Genomic DNA, 27,978 nt, shown 5'->3' with positions numbered 1-27,978 from the left:
GCTTGATTGAGGAACCACGATACTCAATGATAACAGCTTCTTCCCTTTTAATGAGACTACCGAATTATCCTCCCATAAACTAGGGTATAATCCCGATCTTCCTCCTTATGAACGTTAGACATTTCTTTGTAACTGTAATGCAGCAATGTTGTAAAACTATATTCTGCACTCTGGTGTTTTTTATCATTCCACTACCTATTGCACTTGGTTTTGGCTTGATGTTACTTGTGTGTAGTATGATTTGACTTGACGGGATTGAATACAAACAAATGCTTTTCACTGTCTACATGTGACAATAATCACTGCATGTGACAATAATAACCCTATACTAATACATCTTATCAAATACTTTCTGAGAGTCTACATTTATAAATTGATCTATTTAGCCATATGTTACAATTTGCTTGAAAATATAAAGTAATTTATGAAATGACCAACCTGCACTGTTCTACTAGCTGGTCAGAATAGCTCACCTACTTAAATAGAAGGTTCACAATCTGTATTTTGTCCTTCAAGTTACTTTCTTTGCTGTATTTTTGAGACCAAATCTTTTTCCACACAAGAAAGGAATAACTTTGAGGCCAACGGATCAGCTGATAATCGGCTCTAGATACTTTCATAAGGATGATGTGTTTACAGAGTCAGAAGGATGATTCAACTCAGAAGGACTCGAGCTCTTATTTTCCTTGTTTCTGTTTAGTAGCGCCTTTGCTGTTACTTGATACAAAGAGCGGACCAAGTTTCTTTAGGAAAAGGGTAACCCATGTGCCACCACAACATGTTTAAAAGCTGCGAGACCTTGCACAGCCCATCCTCCTGGGCACCTCAAGCTGATGTGCTGCACACTTCATTTGCAATTCTACTGTCTCATTAGTCCCACACCTGTCATCAGCCACTAATGGCACCTCATTTACTCATACCTCAGGGAAGGAAACTACTGCAAATAGGCCACATTTCAGACAGCCGTTTATCAAAACATGTTTATTAGCAAATTGTAACATGCATAATATTTGCACTAAAATGAACATTTTTCAGAAATTTGACCTCTTCAAAGACCCGGTCCATTTCTGTACAAAGGAAGGCAACATATTACTTACAGACCCTGGAAATTATATACAAAACAAACAAGGTCATATTTTTCCACATAAAATCTATAAATATCAGTCCAGAATAAATCATCACTGATTAAAACAAAAGCATAAAGTAGATGGTCAAAATATTATGACATCACTGAATTATTAACAAAAAATCTAAAAGTAAAACCTTTTACTTTTGACATTTCTTTTTTCTAATGTTCGTCTTCAAAGTAGCTTGGAAATGATTCACTTGACAACTACCTTTTTATTTTTTTTTCTAACCTTCTGAAGTCACATTCAAGTATTATGTCCTTTTCTTCTGCTTGTTTCCCAATGAAATAACAGCTCTGATCCTTGACACAAGCTGTACATAATCACCTCTTATTTAAAGAGGCAAAGCCATTCTTCACTGCTCTGTGTTGGCAACCTGCCTTCATGGCACCCTGCTGCACCCCCACCATCTGAACCCATTTTCTACCACGTCCCTCATTCATATCTAAATCCCTTTCAGATTTGGCTACTCCAATGCAGATCCTTCACCCTCCATGAACTCTGCTCCTTATAATGCTATTCTGTTTCAATTGCTGATTGTCCATCAACTTTGTCTTTACCGATTTATGTTATTTCCCAGTTACTCCAACACATGGGCTCATCTTTTGCAACCTATGTAGTCTCCTCCAGTGTCACACTCTAGAGATGTAGAATTAAACCCAAGCTGAACACAGCAACCTGAACCTGACTTCAGCCCAGTGGGTTAGAAACAGCACCATATGGTTAACAGTATATATGTCCCAAATCCTGAAAGCAGTGCAAGTAGCCAAAGTGGAAATCTACTCCAAACGCGAGTTCCACTGGAGACAAACTGATTCTTTTTGGCAATATCAATGCCAGGACTGTATAGGTCAAAACGTCTGCAAAGTCTTGGATGGCTGGGAAGAAGCCAGGAAAGCATACTCGAAAGGATTCTATCCTTTGATGAAAAGTCAGGACACAGAAAATAACCAGCATCCTTTCTCATCTAAGCAACAATTACACGAGCTCACGTCAATCCCTGAAACAGTGAAGGTGAATTATTGACTGAATTTAAGGCAGATATATGGACCATAGGAGGGGGTCAAGCATAATGGGGAACAAGTAGGAATACAGAGATGATTTCAAGAATAAATCAGCCATTAATCGATTTGGTGTCTGTGCAGCCTGAAGCAACTAAACGGCTTATTCTTATTCTGTTAATTTATCATATTAGCCTTTGACTGTTGGACTGATTAGTGGCGAACATGTTCCACCATCTCTGTCATCTTGGCCCCTAAATGTCAAGGGCAGAAAAATCTATAATAACGACTCAAAGACCCAATCAACTGAAGTTGAATGACATCTAAAGTACGTTTAGCCCTGAAATCCACAAGAAGTGGTCCCTGTGAAGAAACTCGGTTTCTCCACCAGAAAGTACTGAGGTTGGTTTGATGAGAATGACTAGGGAGATGTAGGAGCTCGAAACCATCATTCATTCCAAGCATACAAAGGGATAGGCTCCCTTTAAAGCATTCAATAAAACTTACAAAGGGAGAGGCGCATATTGAACCTCCGGTAAAGCAATCTAGTACACTGCAGTACATTGATTCCTGACAATCTAGATCCAGCTCTAGACCTTGGTCAACAAGGAACACGTTCCATATCGTGAAAGGCCTTAATTGGACAGACATGGGGAATGAAAGCAGTGGTGGATTTCACCATGCCAGCATAGTTTTCAGCCACCCAAGGAAAATATCTTAGACCTGGCACCAAACTCATACTCTATTGTACAGCAGTGAATTCCCACCTTCCTGTATGTGTAAGGGGGGGATCCAGTTCATGGGGATGGGTTGTATCCTGCCACAGGTACCCTTAGTCCCACATCTGCATTGTGTTGAAATTACCACACTTTGGCACAGTCCTGGTGAAATTCCACTTCCCAAAGGTTGTGGTGTAGCTAGACCTTTCCCTGTGTCACCAGGGATGGAAATATATAACTAACCTTAATGATAAAAAGTTTCTTGCATGGACCCCATACAATGAATCGTATCAATGGTGCATCACATTTTTACGGAGAATACTAATTCACAATTCAAGCACCTTCTGAAAGCCACCGACAAGAAATGCATTTTATTTTACCCAAATGTAAGCATCCAGCTTTGGTCATGCGCTGATTTTCACTGCTTCATCGACTGCCTCCTTCATACTCTACTTGCCTTGTCCCCAGCGCACCTTTCCATCTTGCCAATTACATCATCATTTCCCATTCATTGTTGCAAACATTTGAATAACATGAACCACAAATAGTACTTCAGTCAATGGAAATTGGAAAGTAAGCACGATGAGCATTATGCATCATTCATTATAAGCAAATCTTGCAAAGTGGCCAAGGTGCATGGATTGGTGTAAAATAGACCCTTGGTTCATTGCCCTTTACTTTGCTTACTGTATTTACACAAGACCAGTCCCAACCTGCAGCCTGTTGGATCCATGATCATAAATTTACTGAGGTTTGCGCAGTTATTCTCTACCGTTCTCCAAATGCAACAATGTCCTTCCAAGCTGAAGAAAGGAGCATGGACCCTGAGAAGGCTACAAAACTGCAGTACAGGCACTAATTTTCCACTCAAGAAACACGCAAACATGTGAAATTGAGCTCAGTTTTCTTATTCCCTTTTGGAAGATGTTCCAGCATGAGGTAAGGGAGTGAGGGAAAACAATAACTTCATGTAATCTTCTATCCCATATTGTTGCCCAAAATATTTTGCATTCCTCATTTGTTTTCATCGTTAAAAGCCTCGGATATTTTTTCCCCCATTTCCACTTGACTGAGAGATTGCCTAGTGAGTTCTGTCACAGGTGGTTAAATATGTGCAGAATATTAGGATTTCAATTCTACTGCGGTATGGGAATGAAAAAAATTAAGTTCTAACTAGTCAGTAATGTTGGGAAATATCCTGGAACTTATAATGAATATCTGAAAGATCCATTCCTCACCCACAAACTGATTGTTTGATTTGATTTAATGTTAGAGGGAGAGTTTGATACAATGTAACCACTAGACTCCAAATACATCTTAAAGTTAACTTTGGTGGAAATGATTTAATGGTTTTTGTTTTAAAGAGCAGAACTAATTATGAAACTTTTCTCTAATAACTTCTATGCAATCTCATTATTTATCAGAAACCACATTATATTTTTCTTTAACCACAATCAGCTTTCTTTGGCATTATTATTAAGCATGACTGGAGTAGTTATTCCACAGAGTATGTTTTCATAAATCACAATGATTAGGTCTCTACCCTGCTTTACCTAAGGTCATAATTAGTAGTATTCGGCTTGTGCTGACTCTTGAGATTCATTTTAAATGTCACGGGAATGTCAGGCTTGTTACTTCCCTTTATTCAAAATATCATCAAAGTACTAAGAGACTGTTGCAAGTTCGTTTCCTCCTTCATAATAATCCCAGATTTTTAGGGTCACTGGTTATTTGTTACACCAGAATATTTGTTCCTGGCATTTAAATGTTGAGGAATTCATGGAAAATGAGCAAATGGAAAAAAATCACTAAGGGCTGTGACATATAGCATTGGAGGAGCAGGGAGCTCAAAGTTTCAGGTAGCCCTGTAAATAACTGAGTCTTCAGAACAAGGATGACTTTGTTTGGAATCCAAATTCGGCAGAAGTTCCATTTTCGTTGTGCGGTTCTTGACAGCAGATAAGAATGATTGTCACAGATAGCACCTGAAATTTATGTTAAAGAAAATTAGCAATTCAAAGGAGTTTATCAATTCATGTTACTGCTATGAGTAAAGTAAAATTTCCTAAATAAAACTATATAGAGTGCACTCACACCATTTTCAAGTCTATAATCATCTGATGATTAGTTTTAGTTAAAACTAAAGTTACTTAGAGATGCATATATATATAATTTATGAAACATCATTACAAAATATCTTCCTGCTGCATGTTGAGAATAGTGTAGTACAGCGTACTGTGTCTGTGACACAAACAATAATCTTGTCTCAACAATGGTTATTTTCAGTTTGATGTACAATAATATTTTATTGGTAAAAATCTGAATTAATAGAAGAAGATACGACCAACCTTTTTAAGGCCTTGTTTTAAACGGGTGGAAGTTGAAATATTTTAACAGTGGCTGGGCCTTTCCCAGTTGTAGTCAAGACTTGAACCTGAATCCAATATGTGGTTGAAGGTCGAAGTTTGGGGATTGTTGTAAACGGCTGATCCTGAAAATACACGATTATAGTTCAGCAATCAGTGGAAGATGAATCATTTAAAATCTAACCTAGGTCTCAGATGTTTAAGAAAATGGAATTGTGGTAAATTGGTTAAATATCCAAGACATGCTAGAGGTAGCATTATACAAATCCCCAACAGCAGAGGTCACTGAAGAAATATAAGAAGGATAAGTACGATCAGAAGTAAAGGGAATTACTTAATAAAGTTAGGCAATGTCTGCCCAGTAAATCAGTCCTCACATTCTATTGACATTAATATCTGAGTAGTTTTATGATTCTGGCTATAATTTATAGTATGGTGAACCATAAATAATGGACAAGAGGTAAAAGTCATCAGTACCAGCACAGCCAGAGAGCATATGTGCCAAATTAAAGCTGCTGCTCTTTATACCTGTAAAGGTGGTAAAGAACCATCAGCCTGAATAACAAGTAATATGGAGATTCAGACCTTTGATTTTTTTCCCAGAATGGTAAATTTCAATTTAAACTGAATTATCAAGGATGTTGCTTTTCGTACAGTAGAAACATAAGTTGCATGTGTTGTGATCGTAGAGGGATTGCCATGAAAAAGTCTACAACATAGATTGAAGTCTGTTTTAGGTCTTTGCAAAAACAATTGTAACTGAATCTTTCTGTTGCTCCTTATGTTACTCAGTGTCAATTCTACTTCAAATATCTGTCCACTAAAGAAAGCTTTACAACTCATGCCTAAACCACTTCCTGCTGTAAAATATTCTATGCTCTGAAGTTCTTCCGTCTAGAAGATTTTGCAAACTTCTCTCTTCCTCCTGCAGGCAGTTTTAAATTGTTCACTATTTAGCACTGATTTGCTTAGCACAGGAAATAGTCTCTCTTTAATCACAACCAAAACCATCCTCACTTTGGAAGCTATTTGGGATTCTCCACTGAAGTAATTTAAGTACTTACATTTTTTCCTTATAGATGTAGCTTTTCATCCTGCTTTCATCCTGATGAGCTTACACCAAATGCTTCTTTATATAATATGGTAAATTTATTGAATGAGATGTTAAAGTATATCAGAAAGATATAATAATTTTAGCAGCTCATTCAATAAATTCATGGAGGCATGTTCCCCACCCACTTTGCATCAATTGAGGGTGTTAAATTACATCCAATTCCTTTACATCATATAAGTAACACTAGAAATAGATACAAAATGCTGGAGTAACTCAGCGGGATAGGCAGCATCTCTGGAGAGAAGGAATGGGTGATGTTTCGGGTCTGAAGATAGGTCTCGACCCGAAAAATGACACATTACTTCTCACCTGAGATGCTCACTGTCCCTCTGAGTTACTCCAGCATTTTGTGTCTTTATTTTCGGTTTAAACCAGCATCTGCAGTTCCTTCCTACATATCAATAACACTTGTGTTTATCAGCATCTGTAAATAAAATTGCAAACTTTCCACACAGGTGAAATAAAGCTGAAGGTTTTCTACCCGGTTTTCTACCCTTCCCCATGATTCACACCACAAGGTACGGAGTTTGCACGTTCTCCCCGTGTGCGAGATCTTCGGTTTTCTCCCATACTCCAAAGATGTATAGGTTTGTAGGTAAATTGGTTTTATATAAATGTTAATTGTCCCTAGTGTGTGTAGGATAGTGTTAATATGCGGGGATCGCTGGTCGGCACAGACTCGGTGGGCCGAATGGCCTGTTTCCGCGCTGTATCTAAAACTAAAAACTAAGAACTTACTGATGGCAGTATCTGAAACTGCGAAATTGTCTTGTTCGGCATGACAACCGGTCTGTTAGCAGTTGATATCTCTGACCAATTTATTTGGTACCCAGTGACTTGCTGATGATGTTGGCTTCGTAAAACCTGCCAGTGAAACTCTCCATTGACTGAGCCATTTTTGGCAACAAAAGTCGCAGTTAGCTTTTCTGCTTTCAATGTAACCTTTCGGGAAGTTTTAATGGATGTCTGGCGATGACCTGAAATCAAAACATAAGAATCTTAGCATTGTTCACTTACATGTTTACCTCTTAATGCACAAATATAAATGCATATATTTTTCTTCTGATTGAAGTTAATTGGATCAGCTGCAACAGTAAATAAAAATACCTGCCATTATACATTTGTCTTCCATTTTTACCTCTTGAAAAGAGCTTAAATAAATTAGAATACCATAAAAATGAATTGACTATAATCAGAACCACACGTCTAGTCTGCCGCAAGGAATAAGCAACTTCAACTAATCTGTATTCAGACAAAACTGCTTTGTTTCCTTCTCATGCATTTATTTATTTAGTGTCTGCAAACTCTGCATCCAATTCCCACCATCTCAGAATACTATCATCAGCAGCAGGCAATAGATAATTTAGACATCATAATACAGCATCACAAGACATGCTTTGTCCTCAAAGGTTCATAGATGTAAATTTGAAGCTTAAAGCTTGAAAATGTTGAAAAGTATTCATGTACCAAAACAATGATTATGCATTGTAAGCCATATGGGTTCTCATAAAACTAGTGATGCAACTAGTAGAATAAATGAAAGAAATGTCAGATCTGAGTTAAGTAGTAAATAATGACGGCCTCCAATGTTGGAAATAAACACCCCTTATTCTCCAGTGCTTTGTTTTATGAAAACATGAAATATTCACAAAGGAAAGAATATGATTTTAACACAGGCAGAAGAATTTAGTGCAGTAGAGAACAGCTGCTGTTCTCCATTCATAGTATGTTTGTTAAAATATGCCATCTTGAATCATTTATACTATTTCACATCCACTTGCCAGTCACAAACAAAACTAGGACAAATGGCTGCATCCACTCCAACCAGCAAATCACACTGGTCTAGGACTAAGCTTTTTTAGACTTCACTCTGCCTCGCTTGTTTTAATGAAGATTCTTTTTGCTTCTCTTTGGTGATTGAAGGCTTGTTGTGAGTGGGGAAGATTAGAGAAGTCATTGTTGGGTCTGATGTGTAATGACTGATACAGAACCAAGAGCTGAAGTTCTTGGTTCACAGATGGCGCAATGGGCTAAGTGTTCGGCTGGCGACCGGAAGGTAGCCGGTTCGAATCCCGCTTGGAGTGCATACTGTCGTTGTGTCCTTGGGGCAAGACACTTCACCCACCTTTGCCTGTGTGTAAATGTAATGTAATTATGTGAAGCACTTTAGGGTCAATGCAAGTTGACTAAAAATGTGCTATATAAATAAGATTATTATTATTATTATTATTATTCTATACAGAGACATGAATTTAAATCCCATTGTTGCAACTGGGGCTTTTAAAATCAAGTAATTGCCTAAATCTAAAATTATACTGTTTCAGAAATGGTGAAATTTGTGTAATAATGTTAGGCCAATGGGGTTCACTAATATTCTTCAGGAAGGAAACCTGCCATTCTTTGCCAGTCGGGCCTACAGTTGACTCTAGACCCTCCAATGTAGTTGTACTTTACTGTTCAGTTCATGGGCCAATAGAGATCGACAACTGATGCCGACATCACCAGTTAAGTTCACATCTTGAATGCATAAATAAAAACAATAGACTTATAATTGGCCCTTTGGCCCAACTTGACCACACCGGCCAACATGTCCCATCTACAGTAGTCCCACCTGCCTGTGTTTGCCCCATATCCCTCTAAACCTGTTCTATCCCTGTACCTATCTAAATGTTTTTTTAAATATTGCAATAGTACCTGCCCCAACTACCGCCCCCGGCAGCTTGTTCCACACACCCACCATCCTAGGTGTGAAAAAGTTACCCCTTAGGTTCCTATGTAATCTTTCACCCCTCACCTTAAACCTAAATCCTCTGTTTCATGAAGTAAGTTCAGAAAATGTAGCCGGGGGTCACATGACAACCATACAGTGAAATCTTTCCAAAAACACTCACCCTTTTTTGCACAAAATAGGCGTTTTAACACTTTGGCTTTAATTGAATTGCTGCAATGCGGAGTTGTCACATATGTTATGGCCTGCGGTGCCTGTCCCTGGAGAATGATGGGTTGCACTGTCACCTTATAGTCACAAGCAAATAAGAGCCCGCTGATAATGAAATGAGTGCCCTGAAGGGAAAAAAAATCAATAAATAGAATGAATAATATCGGGTTGTTTTTCTATTTAGATTCAACATTGGATGTAAAGAGAAGCAATTAATAAAGCTGCACTGTCTAATGTTTACTAAACAGCAAAAGCAAACACATCCATCTTTGTTCTGGCAACATTACTCCAGCTTCATATATATGTTGATATAATTTCAAAAACATAGGCACTCCTGCATGTGAGTAGCACTGAAATTTATGATATATTTAGGAAAATAATTACAGAGGCCCATTTCTAGACTGCATCTGGGATTCAGCCACGTGATCCGGAATATCTGCTTAACATTGGAATCAAGGTGTAGAATAAAATCAATTTAAAGAACCCCCAAATTGGTAAAAATGCATTCTGTTAATTGTTTTTCTTTGAAGAAATCAGTCACTTCTTCAGACTCTCTTGATCCGACACGTCACCCATTCCTTCTCTCCAGAGATGCTGCCTGACCCGGTGAATTACTCCAGCATTTTGTGCCGAGCTTCGGTGTAAACCAGCATCTACAGTTCCTTCCTACATTGTGGCTGAACAGAGGAATTAGGCACAAATTCACACACTGATGGGTGTGAACTCACATACAGGGCAAGCAAGCTGGAGGATTTCCTTTTCGGAAGGACATCAAGAAACCAAATGGGAAAGCCCTGGTGGGATTTAAACTTGTATCTCTTAATCAATCATCCAGATTGCTAGCTACTAGTCCAATATAGTAACATCCATCGTGGCATATTTTAATTTTGTCCAATGTAGTAGAGCAGCTGTTAAGATGACAAGAATGGGTGGAAGCTGCCAGTTTAGTGGAGAGTGTTTGGTAGGATAAACTGAGCAGTGGTAATGGTCAGTTTGTGTGTGATTACATACCCTATTTAAACGATTTTTTCAGGTGGAAGAATGAGCAAGGGCATTCAAAAAAGATTTAAGGATAGAGACATTGTTCTAAAGTGAACAAATTTCAGATATTCCTTGATGTCTTTATGGGAATAAACCACAGATAGATCTCTATAATGTTATTGGTAAGGCACACTGATTACAGACTTGTGACATTGAGTTTTCCCTGCTATTGTGTTTGGAAAATGGGTATCCTGGATGGACGTGGAGGCAATTTTGTGACACTGTTCCTATTTAAAATGATCCAAAAAACGATTACTTTTAAAATATTAGTCCTGAACATTGACATGGAGATTCATCCAATAAACGTATATTAAAGTAACGCAATCTATTAAGAGACCTCTCCAGACCTTGGCAAGCAAAGATTTTTGTTTAAAAGTGCCTAGGATTTTGTTAGTGCAATGCTCTGCACACTACTGAACAGGCCTTACTGTTCAGGCCTACTGTAAGAAGTTTCCTTCTTTAAATATTGTTGGGTAATGACAGGAGATTCATATACAGGATGAGAGCATTAGGTATGTGTGGAAAGAGGGAGTGGAAGATTGAAAGACTGCTACTATCATTTTTGGTATCTATCAGTACTGGCATAAGGTTTATTCTATTTTTGTGGGTCAAGGGACTGCTGGGGCAGCTGTGGAGGGGAGGCTGGTGGTAGGGAAGGGCTGAGGGCATAAATGTAAATTATGTTACAGGGACCTAAATAATTCAAATTCACAGTGATTGTTTGGAACATGCTCAGGTATGCCCCCTTTAAGATATACAGACGCCAGCTTCACAGGCATGTGGTGAATGTGCTTCTGCACGAGTGGCCTGCAGATGGCGCAGTCAAGCCTTAAATCAGTGAAAATCCAGAAATGGTATCTAAGCACACATCTCACATTGTTGGAAGCCACTGTCAATTCCAGGATCCATGATTTACCTTGCTGTTCTATTAGTTGCACAGCACAGAAACACTTGGAACGACACAGTTCAATTCTGGGCTTTATTATGTATTGAGTCTATTTTCCTGGTACTAACATATTGAGTGAATTGTGACTTTGATTTGGAACAACAGAGGATGCAATGCTCTGAAATATTTCTAATCCTGTAAAGAAGTAGAGTTCATTAAAATAATTTATTGTTTTAGTAGTAAGGAAGACAAATAAAACTTTTAAGAATCGTAGGTAGGATATTTTTTTATTTAATTTTGGTTCTTATTTAATAATTTCTTCCATTTTTAGCTGGAATGTTTGGTTGTGGGTAAGTACCTAACTTCAAGTTAATATCTGTACAATATCAGCAACAAGACTGCATCCACCCTCAACACCTTCAAAAGCACTCTGCCAGACTGCCTGTGTACATGCCCCTAAAATATAATGGAAAGAATGCTGTTTGTGATCAAAAGACCAGTTTCCTATGTGACTAAATAATTTACTTTACTAGTTGGGTAAATCCTCTGTCAACATAAGAATGATGGATGCATACACTGGGCTCTTTAAACAGTGTTGTATGATAGGTTTCAGTGAACAAGCGATCCATCTGTACTTTATTATAAACAGATGGCAACTTCAAACATGTTGTAATATGACCAACGTCACTGGCTGCAATTTCACAGTTAACCGTGAAAAATAGAAGCATTGCTCTTGACAAACTTACGAAATTCCCTCAAAATGTATCCAAGAACATTGCGATTCATAAAAGAAAACTACAGCCACAGCGTATTCTGAAAAATCCCATTGTTGCAACAATTTGTAATCCAACGGATTTTGATTCAATCCCAACTATCATTCAGATTGAACTTTAAAGATGCTTAAGAAGAAATATTACAATTTCATTCATTCATGAAGCATTAAGGGGTTGGACGGGAATTGCAAATTGCAATTGCATTTATAAGGGATTATTCAGTGAAGAGTTACTCGCAGTCCTCGCAGGATGACAAGGATCAATTAAGGGTAAACTAAATACACGGGTATTTTTATACTGCTGTACGTTTACTAAACAATTTTTAGTTCAAAGAACGAAAATCAAAATATATTCAGAACGCTTGAAGTAATATCAAAATTAATTAAGTTGCACATAGGTTCAGCTTTTAAGCCAGGAAATGGCTGTAGAGAACAACTGGATGAATTGAAATAGATGGGTATTTTACAATGTCATGGTGGCATCGTTTACTAAGGCTCTGAACTATATTGCTGGATTCATAGAGAATATTTCAACCATGTTAACTCTGTGTCTCCGTCTCTTTCCAGCTAATTGCTTCACATCATTTTCTATTTTAAACTGTGATCAAACATTCACGTTTTTCTTGATGCAATGTAATCTGGATATTGTGGAAAATACGTCGGTGAGCTGGTCATACACTTTGAATCATCTGACCCCCTTTGAAACTTTGTGCTTGTAAATGCTGTTTAAAAAAAAATAAACGATAGGTCTGGTGAACAATCATGCAATACTACTCATTTAAACCATAAGAGGAAACAATGGAGAAGCCAAGTCCTTTTCATAGAAATAGACAGGAAAATTAAAACAATACTTGTTTATTTCTTCTTGAATTTTACGATATTTAAAAACCAATCAGGTATGTATTCCCAACCTTGACAGTTGCATGTTGCTGTATTTGTGAATTGTTCTTGGCACAAGATTCTGGCATCCATGTTAGCAGGTAGGTATTGTGATTCTTGAGATTCTCTGAGGAAAACAAGGGAAGATTCTACATTTATATAAAAGCACAGACATGCACACACACACACATACAAGTTACAGCTTCAATTTGCTTTTTAATTGAATTACTGATCTCTGGCAGATATCTGCATATGAAAATATACAGTGTGCACTGCATTCAGCTCACCAACAAAACTGGTGCTGACGTGCTGTGCTTCACTTCCAAGTTGGTTAATCTTTTTTTATGTGAGGAGACAACACTGTCTACTAACATTAGAGTAATACAAAAATTAAGTTTAAAAATTGCAGAGTTCTTTTTGAAGTGTGAGTTCATACTAGGGCAAAGCCCAAGTAATGCCAGGCCACCTAAGATGTGCTGTCAACAGTCAAGTTGTCAAGTTGACTGCTAATTTCCCGTGAATGCACTGACGTACATTGGAAAAACTCACTGCCCAGATACAAATGAGAAAGTAAAGAGAAGTCATTCTTTTTGGAGTCTCTTTGGAATCAGACTTGCAAAAATATCACTTTGTGGCCCAGTTCACAACATTATTTTTTTTTAAACTCTTTTGTAAGATTACTAATCATTTGTAACAGTGCAGAAACCATTCTTGTATGACCAATATTCTGTTGTTTTGAAGCCAATAACCATCAGCAAGCTGTCTAACAATAAATATCCCTCTTTCTCAACCGTCATGTTTCATTTGTGATTGAGGATAAAGGAGAAAAATTTCCACTGAAATTTAAATGTAAAAATCCTCACCTTAGTGCCGCCTGCTGTGAACATCTCCTATAAATGCCCATTACTGTACAGCTCATGGCGCTGACTGCTCCCTCCTAACTATGACGTGTGTTGAATTCAGCTGAAGCACCAATCTTGATACATGTATTAAGTATCATAGCAATCCAAAGTGTTATTTCAGCACATCAGAGTTCCACATTATTAGATTTTGTGTGCCACCCTGGCTCTCATTGCATGCACGATGCCTGCATTTTTTTAGTTTGTTTAGTTTAGAGATACAGCGTGGAAACAGACCCTTCACCCCACCAAGTACGTGTCGACCAGGATCCTCGCACACTAGCGCTATCCTACACACAAGGGACAATCTTATATTTACACAGAGCCAATTAATCTACAAACATATATGTCTATGGAGTGTGGGAGGAAACCGGAGAAAACCCATGCAGGTCACGGGGAGAAAGTACAAACTCCGTATAAACAGCGCCCGTGATCAGGATTGAACCTGGGTCTCTGGTGCTGTAAGGAAGCAACTCTACCTCTGTGCCACCGTGCCGTACATTTATAGAGATTCAGCAAGGCAACAGGCACTTCAGCTCATCGAGTCCACGCCAACCATCGATCACCCACACACTAGTTAACACACTTTCGCACCCTACACACTAGGGCTAATTTACAACGACAATTAACCTACAAACCTGCACTGTCGTTGGAATGTGGGAGGAAACCATAGCACTTGGAGGAAATCTATGTGGTCACAGGGTAGACGTAGAAACTTCACACAGACAGCATCTATAGTCAGGATCGAAGCTGGGTCACTGGCATTGGGGGTTATCGGATCTACCGCTGTGCTACTGTGCCACCTTTGTGATATTTATTGGATTACTAGACCAAGTGGGACCCGTTGGGTCCCGTCCCCTCAACGCGCGGAGATAAACTGCTGGGCCAAAATATTGATTTACTGCCATAGACCAGCTGGATATTGAAGGATTGCTATCCTTCCTGATTTCAGTACAAAGCAGAGAATATGGGGTAATACAGAGGCAGGCAGTCGCAATGTGGGATAAATTGCAACCTTAGCAAAGACATCAACTCTCATTGTTTGCTCGGACTTAATAAAATAAAATGAGATGTAATTAGTTTTCTCCTTATATTGTGCTTCAGTGATATGATGTTAATAAATCTCATCCCTAAAGAGGTTAGATACATAGAAGTTCATTGTCATGACAGCTTTTGGCAATGCTGTCCTTGCCATGCTCTAAGATTGCAGCAGTGACTTTAATTGATTTAATTGAGACAGTTCTTATTTAAATGCCAATGTTTGTTGGTAGGTGAATGGCTGAAGTGCAAGCAAGGGAATTCTTTGGGTGGATATGGCCTTTTGCTGAGAGCTCTTCCCCACTCCTCCTCTATTCCTATACCAGCATCTTGTTGTCCTACTCTCCATCCTCCAGTTGTACAATAACCTGAAGTGATCATCCATGGGTGTCAGGGGTTAGGGGGAGAAGGCAGGAGAATGGGGTTAAGAGGGAAAGATAGATCAGTCATGATTGCAAATTAGACTTAATGGGCCAAATGGCCCAATTCTGCTCCTATCACATATGAACATCTACAAAGCACCATGTCTGGAAGCAACTCGTCTTGGCATTTATCACTTGCCTGAAGACACCTATGGGTGGCACAGTAGTGTAGCTGGTAGAGCTGGTGCCTCACAACACCACAGACACAGGTTCAATCCTAACCTAGGGTGCTGTCTGTGTGGAGTTTGCACGTTCTCACTGTGGGTTTCTTCCGGGTGCTCCCGTTTCTTCCCACATCTCAAAGATGTGGGGTTTGTATGTTAATTGGCCTCTGTAAATTGTCCCTTGTGTATGTGTGTGAGTGTGTATGGGTTGGATAAGAAAGTGGGATAACATGCAACTACTGTGAGTGCCTAATTCACACTAACCCTAACCCTAATGGTCATCATGGACTTAGTGGGCTAAAGGCCCTGTTTCCATGCTTTACCTTTAAACTAAACTAAACTTAAACTAATTATCTGCAGCTTGAATTAGCAACTATGGACAATGCCAAACCTTTGCAGAACCCCAGCAATTGACAGAGGTCGTCAACCAAAAACTAGCCAGTCCAGAGGAGAATATTTTAAAATGTTACCTAGTGAGGTATTTGCTGCTGCTGAATGTGTGTTCAGTCTTAAGAAGTTAAAACTGATGGAGTCAGCTGGAACTTTTGAGCTAATGTCAAATCATCTTGGCACACTGACTTCCTGCCAGAGGGTATTCAATTTGTACCTGTTACTGCCCGCACGAAACAAAGTGCTCGAAGGGATGCGTTCTTAAACCAAATGTGCATGGTGCAACTGTTGCTGTGAAACACCAAAAGTTATCCATTGACAATTCCAATTGCTCACTAGAATGGAGCAGAAATCTGCCCCAGAAGACAGTTAACAGAATCTATTTGGGATTGTTATTGTATATTGCACAATCCTTTGTCCTGTCATTGACATATAACTGCATAAAGATCAACTACCAGTCTCCTGCTCGCTATAGTTGTAAAGCACAAAACTGGATAACAAGAGATGGTGGTTCAATGGTTCAATGGTACTATTGCCACGTATACCCAAGTACAGTGAAATTATTTTATTTAATACTGTTCAATGGCAATCCTAATATACATTAGGCACAATCATACCAATTATAAGAGTGTTATAAGAGTATACCACTGCTGGCTACAGTAGTAATTATATTGGTCCTTTTAATTAAAGTTCATGGAGAAATCTAGAAAAACAAACTAGAGCAATTCATTACTGTTAAAATTATCTAGGATGTCTTACCTTCTTTTGCCTTTTTCCAGTGGACTTTAACTTGCAGCTGGTTGCCATGGTAATATGGGTCTGCAGCCACTAGACTTCCAATGTCAAACATTTGATGAATATGTGGAAGTTCATTGGACACTTCTGTTGTAGTGATAGCTTCATTTGATGGGATGTCTAAATAAAGGAACTTAAGTCAGGAGCTATTTTTTTCTATTGCCCAACTTCCAAATTTTGGTTTTCACAACAAAGAGAAATATTTGCATAAGCAGTAGCAGTAGATAGAAAAATATTTTAGTCTCACTCACACTATCAGGATTGCTCGTGGCATAAGAATATGTCAACTATTTCATCACAGTTGCCATTACTTTGTGAAGGCCTGTACACGTTTATGGAAGAGTCTGCAAATTGTTGAGTTCAAATGCAATTTTACTTGATTGCACTTGTGTTGTACCATAGAACCACAATTACTGGAAAAAATGCACCATTAATTAACAGTGTTCAAGAAGGAACTGCTGATGCTGGAAGATCGAAGGTACACAAAATTGCTGGAGAAACTCAGCGGGTGCAGCAGCATCTATGGAGCGAAGAAAATAGGTGTCGTTTCGGGCCGAAACCCTTCTTCAGTCTGATCCAACAGATTTGTCTTCAATTTCAAAACGTCACCTATTTTCTTCGCTCCATAGATGGTGCTGCACCCGCTGAGTTTCTCCAGCAATTTTGTGTACCACCATTAATTAACATCCTGCTTCTTACTGAGTTGTATCGTTGTAAGCTAATTGTAATTTTTTTAAATTTACAATTAGCTTGCAACGTTACAACTCAGTAAGAAACAGGATGTTAATTAATGGTGCCTTTTTTCCCAGTAATTGTGATTCTATGGAACATTACCTAGAAGTCTTATTGCACTATTCGATTGAAAACCTTGGGTGTTTTGATCAGCTAATTTTCTGATCTCTCTGGGTATAAGGGAGGGAAGATCCAACAGATTTGTCTTCAATTTCAAAAAGTCCTTGCTATCTAAAGGCCATCTTTAACAAACATTCCTGCATTATAAGCAGATTAGAGGAAAACACAGATGATTTCAGCATTCCAATGGCAGGAAGGGTTTCAGTACTCTTACCTGTTGAAGGAGTAGTAAAGAAAAACAGGGCTTTACTGCTCTTTAATCGCTTTTGTCCCCAATTGGCCACTGATTGTACTTGGACCAGATATTGTGTGTTTGGCTGAAGGTCTTCAATTTCAACTTCATCTTTCACCTTAAACGAGATGCATAATTTGAAAGGTTTTAAACTATTTGGCATGTTATCATTATTAACGGAAAGGGCATTTCCTGATTGATATATTTCTGCTTTATCAGTGTTGGGACATGTTTCTATTGAAACTCTTCTTCACAGTTATAAGAATGGGATAAGCTTGAAACATGAACTGTTTGCAGGTTACAAAGGCAATCCTCAAGAAGTCCAGAGGTTGATTCACAAGAGGCACCTGTCAGGTCAAGCAAATAATAAGAATTCCCATTGCAACAAGTTTAACCTGCTCCTAAGTCAAGTTCCTTTCTTTATCCAGACATTTACAATTTTGGTGGCGGCATCAGTGGATCTTCCAGAATCCCTTCTGCTTTTAAACCTTGTTAGTGTTTTGCCAAAAGATCTTTGACTATACCTCTGAATCTTAATTCAACTTTCAACTTGAACCTGCTTTTTATAACTTTTATAGCTACTTCACAGAAAATATTCCCTGGAATGCCCTGATTAAAGCTCGTCACATAATCAAATTCAATACACAGTCTACGGAATAAGTGCACTGTAAGCTCAATAGACAATAGACAATAGGTGCAGAAGTAGGCCATTCGGCCCTTCGAGCCAGCACCGCCATTCAATGTGATCATGGCTGATCATCTCCAATCAGTACCCCATTCCTGCCTTCTCCCAATATCCCCAGACTCGTCAATCTTTAAGAGCCCTATCTAGCTCTCTCTTGAAAACATCCAGAGAACCAGCCACCCACCGCCCTCTGAGGCAGAGAATTCCACACTCACAACTCTCTGTGAGAAAAAGTGTTTCCTCGCCTCCATTCTAAATGGCTTACCCCTTATTCTTAAACTGTGCCCCCTGGGTCTGGACTCCCCCAACGTCGGGAACATGTTTCCTGCCTCTAGCGTGTCCAAACCCTTAACAATCTTATATGTTTCAATAAGATATCCTCTCATCCTTCTAAACTCCAGAGTGCACAAGCCCAGCCGCTCCATTCTCTCAGCATATGACAGTCCCGCCATCCCGGGAATTAACCTTGTAAACCTACGCTGCACTCACTCAATAGCAAGAATGTCCTTCCTCAAATTAGGGGACCAAAACTGCACACAATACTCCAGGTGTGGTCTCACTAGGGATCTGTACAACTGCAGAAGGACCTCTTTGCTCCTATACTCAACTCCACTTGTTATAAAGGCCAACGTGCCATTCGCATTCTTCATAGCCTGCTGTACCTGCTTGCTTAATGTGGAATTCCAAGCTTGCTGAATTGATCCAGCCATGGAATATGTTGTTCCCACCCATCTTTCCACTGTGCCAAAGAGAGAGAATTTGGAATGATGATTGAAACTGGAATGGTGGTAACATTTGAACAAAAGAAAGAATGAAATAGAAACATCACAGCTGTTGAAAATGCAGGCATGACAGAACTCAGAGAAGGGTAAGGAATTATTTATTTGCACTTTAACATTAAGAAGCTACTCATAAATAAACAGACAAACAAACAAACATAAATAAATAAATCCAAGGATAGACAATTATTATAAAATAGGTCATTGAAATATATGAAATCCATGCAAAAATCTACATTTTATATAAAAGATAAATTAGTTAATATTCAAAATTGATAAATAAATAACTTCATTGCATCAATGGTGAGTAAAGAGGTCCAAAAATTGTAGCGCTAATCGGTAAGTCCCGTAGCCATTTAAGCCGTGCCGGGCGATGTAAGGCCCCGCTCCAGGTCGATTTAAACCCCTCGATTCGGGCGGGTGAAGTTGCCGTTGCGGGAGCTCCAAAAAGCAGTCTCCCACCAGGGACCCGCGAGCTCCCGACGTTACTGTCCACAGAGCCTGCCGCCGAAGCCGCTGAAGCCTCCGAAGCCGGCCGCGGCTGCGCGCCACCACAATGCTCCACAGTCAGCCAGCTCCGCGATGGTGAGTCCCCAGGTTCTGCGACTGGACAGGGAAAAGGTTGCGTCCCCGTTCAGGGAAGCGATAAAAAAGTATTCCCCCCCCCCCCCACATATACACAGCTAAAAATAAAGTAAAACTAAAACCAAAAACATATAACTAACAGGACAAAAAGAGAGAAAAGACAGACGGACTGCAGTCGGCCACTGCCACAAGGCGCCGCCGATGGACTCAGGATGTATAGATTAGTAATATAGATTAGCATTATAGACTAGGATATATCGATATAACGTGGAAATGTTAATGGCAATAAGTGCTCTGACTCAAGATTTTACTGGAGTAGACAGACAAAGGGAGGGGAAGAATACTCTCGGTAGCTTTGTTTCAGTACATTGTTACACCACATAGAGGAGCAGAGGTATTGATAGAAAATGGAAAGTTAAAAGGGTAGAGGAAGCTAATATGTGCAGATAATGCAAAGTTTGCAGGAGCTGATTTGGCTTACTAGCAAACACCAGCTAACTATAGATATAATTAAGTTGAATGGGTAGAACATTAATGGAGCCCCATAGACAGGACAGGAAACCTATGGTGTAAGTATGATGGGGGTTGCAGAAAGATAAGATTGTTCTGGGGAATTTAGTTATTCTATGCATTTGAAATCAAGTGTCCAGAAGGGTTTTTTGCTAAAGGATGCCTCGATTAGGATAGAATGAGGTGGTAAAACAGTAGAATTAATTGCTTGGATCTATGTCAGAACAAACAATGCCGGATAGTTTGGAAAGTCTGGTGTACATGGCAGCAGCACCCCTGCTCATTACCAATGACTACCATTTCCACAGAAGCTACCCTATCCATCCATCTGTTATCAGACCTCCTCTGACCTCGCTGCATTGATCGCTAGTTTTGATTCCACTTATCTCCTAGGCAACTCTCTTCCAACCATCCTATCTCATCTCCAATCACTTTCCTACTCCATTCTCCTTAAAGATCTCCCCATCCCAGTCTGCCCCATGCTGTAATAACCATATTGATTATTTGCAGCCGATTACAACATTCCTGCAGCACTATCACCAACAACCCCACCCCTCCCAAATCCACAATGACCCTCCATAAACCTACGTTTTGTTATTTCCCCAGACTGATACTATTACCCTCACCCCTCATGGACCTGGAGTTAATTTACTTGATTCCCTTCGGTGCCTGCAATAGTGAAACACAAAGGAAAGTTCTTTTACAGTAGACAAGCTTTTCAGTAGTACATTTTTTACTTTTTGTTTTAAAGATAGTGTGGCCCACCTAGTCTGCGCTGACCAGCGATCCCCATACGCTAGCTCTATCCTACCTTCAAGGGACAATTTACAATCTTTACCAAAGCCAAGTAACCTACAAACATATATGTCTTTGGAGTGTGGGAGGAAACCGAAGTGCCCGGGGAAAACCCATGCAGTCACGGGGAGAATGTACAAACTCAGTACTGACAGCACCCGCAATCAGGATCAATCCCAGGTTTCTGGTACTGTTAGGCAGTAACTCTACCGCTGCGCCACCGTGCTGCCCGAATGGCTTCTTGGACTACAAAGGCCATTGAACCTTGGAACAGATGGGCCAGATTTGTTGGTTCACCATGTACCCTCCTGTTAACATGCTCAGATTTACAATATCTGCTGCTTTTTGTTTTTCAATTCAATTTCATCGTCTTGGTCTGAACTCAGTAGTGTTAAAATTTGTAGATGATACTAAGTTGGACCACCTGTGTCCAAACTTATGAGAATGCATTAAAGTACAAGAAGATGCAAACTGGCAAGGTGAATGTGGATAAATTGCAAATGATATATCAACTGCCTCCTGATATAATTCTCAGCAAGTTAATTTAAAAATGAAGTTAATATATTTTATGAAACAAGCTTCTGGAGGTAACAAGTTAATAGTCTGCAAATGATCTTTATTGAGGTGAGCAAAAAGCAAACTGCTGGAGAACTCAACAGGTTGGGCAACATCAGTGTTCCTCCAACAGTTTATATTATGCTCAAGGATGCAGCATCTGCAATCTCTAGTGTCTTCATTCAGTTGTGTTTTGTTGAATTGCCAACTTGCATGTTGTCCATCAATTTGTTTGAAATGCCCGGCAGTTACACCTATTATATTCACCGTTTAATTGTGTTTGGTCATGTTTAGCTTTGACTGTCATTTACGGACTATTACAAGGGATTTCCTCAAACTACCCAATGCATTACTGTTGTAAATAAATTATGTCTGTCATCTTTTGAATCTGCAAAACGGTTAGGTTTTGATTTATTAAATAGCCAATAATCAGATAGAACATAATATATACAATGACTATTGAATTTATAGGCTATGTCAATATGTGTTGCTCTAAATGCAAAATTAAACATGAAATGCAAGATTAACTGCTTCATCCATAACCACCCGAGGCACCAGGAAAACAGAATCAAGTTGAAAACCATCCAAATAAAACAATGTATGAAAAGAAATAGTTTTGTTTCATGCTAGTCAGTTAGTTAGTATTCAAGAATTACCATTTTGTTTTAAGAAACTAATGTTGAACATCTGGTAGAAAATCTGAAAACCAGAATAGTCAAAACAAAAGGGATTTGTGTCATGGCCAATATTGAAAATAGGAACTCATTCTTCCATAATTGATCTTTCATTATATCCTAGTCAAAATATGAAAACAGCAACGCAACTCTAATGGATCATTTGGAGAAGCTAGTTTTTAATACATCGATTTGAAATATTTTAGCAAGATCCAGTGAAGGAAAAATTTAATTATGGAATGCAATAATTTCAAATTCCGGCTTAGTGACTGTAACCTGGGGCAGTAATAATGGATTGAATACCAGAACCCAGGCCTTTCCTAAATTTGTTGGAAATCATCAGGGTTACATTCAAAAAGACTAATTTGCCTTCCATGTTTCGTCGTTGAGGAAATAACTTAATAGTTTATTTGACAATCACATGTCAACCTCAACAAACCTTGAGCTACAATTCCCTCTCTGATTTAACCCTCTCCTGGAAACCTTGGCTGAGGCTCTGGGTGTGAAATAGAAACAGTGTGGAGTCCTGTCACCATGTTGTGATACAGAACCTTATTGGTGTACTCACATTATCTCCAAGTACATTGAATAGCTTATACTCAACAATTGTGCTTGGAATAATGAGACATTTGGTTGACACACTAATATGGAACTACATATAGTTCTACTACTTCTGATAATTTAACAAATCTGCTGTACCATATCAGACTAACTATACAAGAAATAGCTAAAATTTCTAACTGGTGGTATGTACCTTCTACCATATTTGACCCATTTGTGCTGAATTGATTGTGATGAATTTCGCATTGGTAAAACCTATCAACTTTCACTTCTGGTCTCCCTCAGCCAACACAGGTCAAGTAGCCATAAAACAGGCTAGAATGCAAGATTCTTGTCACAGATAGTTTTATGATCCTATTAATTATTCTCACTTCTATCCTTAAGCCAGATGTGCAGATGAAAGATTTTTTGAAAATGTTGTTGGTGCTTTAGAAATACATCTAGAGCAAATGCCTGAAGGGACTTTGGGTTGTCAAAAAGCATTTTTATCAGTTCCCATAGTGACATCTTGCAAATATACTTTCTATTGCTGTCTCTTTCATCACTTACAATGCCATACTTCACTACTAGATTTAATCCTGACAAGTGCCATGTGATGCATTTTTGTAAGTCAAATAGGGATAGAACATAAACAGTAAATAGTAGTCCTCTAAGGAACGTAGATGAGCAGACAGACCGTGGGGTTCAAGTTCATTGTTCCCTGAAAGTGACAAAACAAATAGATAAAGTGACGGAGAAGGCATATAATGACCTTCCTAGGTCAGGCACAAAAGAAAAACGTTTGGGGGGGGGGGATGTCATGTTGCTACACTGGTTGGATCAAACCAGAAGTAATTTGCAGAATTCTGGCCATCATACTATAAGGATGTGGTTGCACTGGGAGAGTGCAGAAGAGATTCACTAGGATATTGCTGGTTTGGAGGAGTTTACTTATGGGGTGAGATTGGAGAAGATGAGCTTTTTTTTCTGGAGCAAATGAGTGGAGGGGCTGACAAGATTGAGGTAAATAAGATTATAAGAGACACACAAAGGGTGGATATGTTATCATAAATAAGAAGGCATAAGTTTGTTAAATGAAATACATTTCAAAGAGTTCCTGCTTTTGTTATTCTTTATTAACCACACTTCCCTCAAGTTTCCTTGAAGCCTCATCACCATAGAAGGTGAAAATCAATCACTATATTTAAGGAAAATTGAGACAGGCACTTGAATAAGAAAGGAATAGATGGATACAGACCTAATACAGGCAACTAGGACGAGTGTGGATGAGCAAAAAGGTCACATTAAATGTGGTAGGATGAATGGCTGTACAAGGATGTATAACTATGATTCTATTACAGCTATATTTGCAGTCGTTTAATTCATTTGAGATTAATGTGACATATGAACTCCTCAAGATTATCTAATCAAGGCAGGTTCAGCGATTGTGGTATGAAGAGTGATTTCTACAACTTGTGTCTGGTAATAAACCAGTTTCCTTGATGCATTTCCTTAAGAAAGATAATTATTTATCTCCAATTGGCTCTCACAGTGTTGGCTGATCAGAAGATTTGTATATCCCAGCGATGGTCTGTGCTTCTGAAGAGCAGTAGGATTTTTTCTTTGGGGTTTCCATAATGAAGAATAACTGTCTGCAGCAGTAGCAGTGGAGAAAAATCAAGAAGCCTTGCAAGATGCACCTCAATGGGCTTTAGCCCTCTCCCCCAACAAGCCTTCCTCCACCTGCTCCATTCCAAATGTGAATACACAGCAGCATGGGGCACATCAGAATAACTGGGCATCTTTGCGCTCAGCCGGAGGGTGTCCTACCTCAGAATGGCGGTCCCAGTGCTACTGAAGAGAGAGCCAGGTAGGGCTCTTAAAGATAGCAGAGTCAGGGGATATGGGGAGGAGGCAGGAACAGGGTACTGATTGTGGATGATCAGCAATGATCTCATTGAATGGCAGTGCTGGCTCGAAGGGCTGAGTGGCCAGCATGGCAGACTAACTGGCTCTTGCGCTCAGCCGGAGGTTTCCTACTACTCCGAAAGTCCGGCCATGGCCATCATAATTTAATCACAACAGTAAAGACGATCATTGATGCAAAGCAGCAGAAGTGTATTCATTATAATAGGGCAGTATTGTTTTCTCGTCCCGGGGAGAAGTGTAAAAGACTAGGCTAAGAGGGACCCGTTGTGTCAGTCACAAGGCTGGTCCCCCAACCCAACCCGATCAATCTGCGCACGGGTTTGTGGGGGCGGGGGCAGGTGGGGGGGGGGGTTGTGGGCGCAGGGGGGGGGGGGGGGTTTTTAAGATTTTCAAACCTCGGACAAATACGGGGGAAGAGCCATTTACGGGGGGCATCACGGGGAGGGGTGGGGGTGGGGAAGAGCAGCGACCGAGGGGTAGTGGCTGGAACGGCGGTGTGTTGGGGAAACAGCGGGTTGGGTCATTGGTCTTCGCAGCCGCAGGATCAGAGTCTCCGCTTTCCATTTGAGTGAACTGGGCCTGAAACATCTGGGCCGGGTCAACGCTTGCTTTGGGGCGGGGCTGTTTGGGGCTGGGCTACTTCGGGTCCCTCCGAAAGTCGGGCCACTATCATATAAAGCGCGATGGCGCAAAGGGGCAGACCGTCCCGGGGAGTGAAGATAACAAGATCGATCTGCGCAGTTTTTTAAGATTTTGTAAACCTCACTAACAGATAGTTTAAACTTGGCGCTGCACACAGAGAGGGAATAACTGGTGAAACATCGTTAGCGCTCCAAACTGTTTTTCCAAATATAATGAAAATGTCAAATCACTTTAGTTAGGTATAGATGCGTTTAGCTGCATTGAAGAGACTTGGGTAGAATAAGTTTTCCATGATGAAAATGTCAAATACTAGAGGACATGCGTTTAAGACGAGAGGGAATAAGTTTAAACAATATTTGAGAGGCAAGTTTTGTCTGGAGAACACTACCTGGGGAAGTTGTAGAAGAGTACAATAGGAACATTCAAAAGGCACAGGCAGACACCTGAAGAGGCAGGGAATCGAGATATGGATTATGTGCAGGCAGATAGGATTAGTTTAGATCGTCATCACAGTCGGCACAGACACTGTGGTCAAAGGGCCTGTTCCTGTGCTGTACTCTGTTGTGTTCTGTCAATGCTTGGTATACAGTATGCTGCAGTGTTGCCTTCATCCTTTGTCACTCAAACTTCCCTGGCCTCTTCTGGACTAAGCATGGCCTCTGCTTACAGAGAGATGTTAAGTAGCATCTTGTGATCAAGATGATGGCGACTGCTATAAGCCTGCTGGAAACAGATTTAACTCTGAAGGGAGGCTGCAGGATGTTTCAGATTGAATGTACAGAACTCCACATCGGTTCTCTAAAACGGGCTAATTATGGCTCTTTCCTCAATTCCCTTCCTGCTTTCCTTATACACTCATCTTAGTGGATGAAAATGGGTGACTATTTTATCATTTAAATGCTAATTATATCTCATTTACCATTAATATTTATATGCTGAAATTCATTTGTTTTTAAAAGCTCTTGTTCTTTCTTTGTCCAGTCGGTGTTAGAAGCCTACAAATAAAATTAAACTTTTCAAGTTAGAAACTTTTTGATTTGGCAATATCTGCAGTTTGATTTAAATTTGGATTTGAGCTCCCTCAGCTGTCCACCTTCCTTTCCTGAATGCTCTGCTATTCACCGAGTGGCTTTATAATTAGTTGTGGCTCAATGCTCAGCAGCCACAGTCTTTTATTGTGAACAGTGCCCAGTTCATCACGGGTACTGACGTCCCCACCATCATACAGATGTACAGCATCATCAGAGACCCACACCACCCTGGCCACACTCTCAGTTCACTCCTGCCACCTGGAAGAAGGTACAGGAGCATGAAAACAGTAACGTCCAGCTTCAGGAGCAGCATGTTCCCAACAACCATTGCACACTACAACCTCCAACTAAACTCCAACAAACTACATTGTTTTTGTCTTTGCAGTACTATTTTATTTATACTAAATGTTTTTTTAATATATATACTGATCTTTTTGTAGTTTATTATGGTGTTTACAGAGTACTATGTTTACAAATCTGCAAGTACGAATTTCATTATTTCAGTTTGGGATAAATTACAATAAAATACTCTTGACTATGAATCCAAACGCAGTATATTCATATCTTAATCCGGAGACATGAAGTTAAAAATCCAGGATGACAACCTGGACTTAGTTGACTTTATTTGAGTGGGACATCAAACCAAATTCCTCTTCAATATAAACAAATCCCACAATGCTATTCTGAAGGAGAGGAGAATTATTCATGGTAATTTAACCTTTAGTTGTTATTATCATACTGTTTGTGAACGTTTCTTGTGTGCAAATTGGCTTTGATGTTTCCTACATTATATCAGTGATTTCACTTCTAAAAATGTTTCTTCTGCCTAAGGACCACTTGGGATATACCGAGATCATTAAATACAAAATAGTAAGAGAAATAAATTGTTTTTCTTACCTAATTTGTGACTCATTCAAATAATGCAAACCCCAAATATGTTCTTACAATGAGAATGTTCTATATTTATTCAGTGTAAAACTGACGAATTAGAGACATTCGGAGAATGGTTGCGATGTCACCTCATTGCCAAAAACATCTACTCATTACTATTTTCCACATTGGAAGGAGAAGCCAGGAGATCTGATGGCATAGTTTAGTTTAGTTTAGAGATACAGTGCGGAAACAGGCTCTTCGGCCCACTGAATCTGCACCGACCATCGATCCCCATACACTATTACTATCCTATACGAGTGCGGGAGGAAACCAGAGCACCCGGAGAAAACCCACCTACGTCATGGTGAGAACGTACAAACTCTGTACATACAGCACCCAGAGTCAGGATCGAACCCGGGTCTCTAGCGCTGTAAGGCAGCAACTCTACCACTGTATCAACATGCGACAAAATGCGAGAATGGAAGAAAACGCAAATCGAAAAATACGTAATGCATAAATAAAACGGTGCAGATGCTGAAAATCTAAAATAAAAGCAGATGATACACAATAGGTGAAGCAGGAAGAGAAATAAAGAATGTTTCGGGTCACAGACTTTGCATGAAAACCAATGAAGACCATCAACCCAAAGTACCAACAAGACCTCACCCCATCTATGAAAACGCTGCTTGACCTACTGGGTATTTCCAGATTTATTGTTCACTCATACTCCCTGCATCAGAGTTCA

General features: G+C 39.5%; 1 protein-coding gene across 1 annotated transcript in view; it reads right to left on the bottom strand.

Annotated features, from left to right (window-relative positions):
* Positions 1 to 397: 397 nt before the first annotated feature.
* The window catches only part of anos1b (anosmin 1b), a 115,194-nt gene continuing 87,613 nt past the window's right edge, over positions 398 to 27,978 (bottom strand). The window contains 7 exon segments of the mRNA XM_055645568.1: positions 398 to 4,832; positions 5,196 to 5,338; positions 7,066 to 7,304; positions 9,219 to 9,390; positions 12,876 to 12,970; positions 16,516 to 16,671; positions 17,618 to 17,753. Of these exon segments, the coding sequence (XP_055501543.1) occupies positions 5,213 to 5,338; positions 7,066 to 7,304; positions 9,219 to 9,390; positions 12,876 to 12,970; positions 16,516 to 16,671; positions 17,618 to 17,753 (924 nt within the window). The 3' untranslated portion in view covers positions 398 to 4,832; positions 5,196 to 5,212.

Source organism: Leucoraja erinacea, chromosome 14 (assembly GCF_028641065.1).
Source record: "Leucoraja erinacea ecotype New England chromosome 14, Leri_hhj_1, whole genome shotgun sequence".
In the NCBI taxonomy this organism is placed as follows: Eukaryota; Metazoa; Chordata; class Chondrichthyes; order Rajiformes; family Rajidae; genus Leucoraja; species Leucoraja erinaceus.
This window is presented reverse-complemented; position numbering and strand designations above follow the sequence as displayed.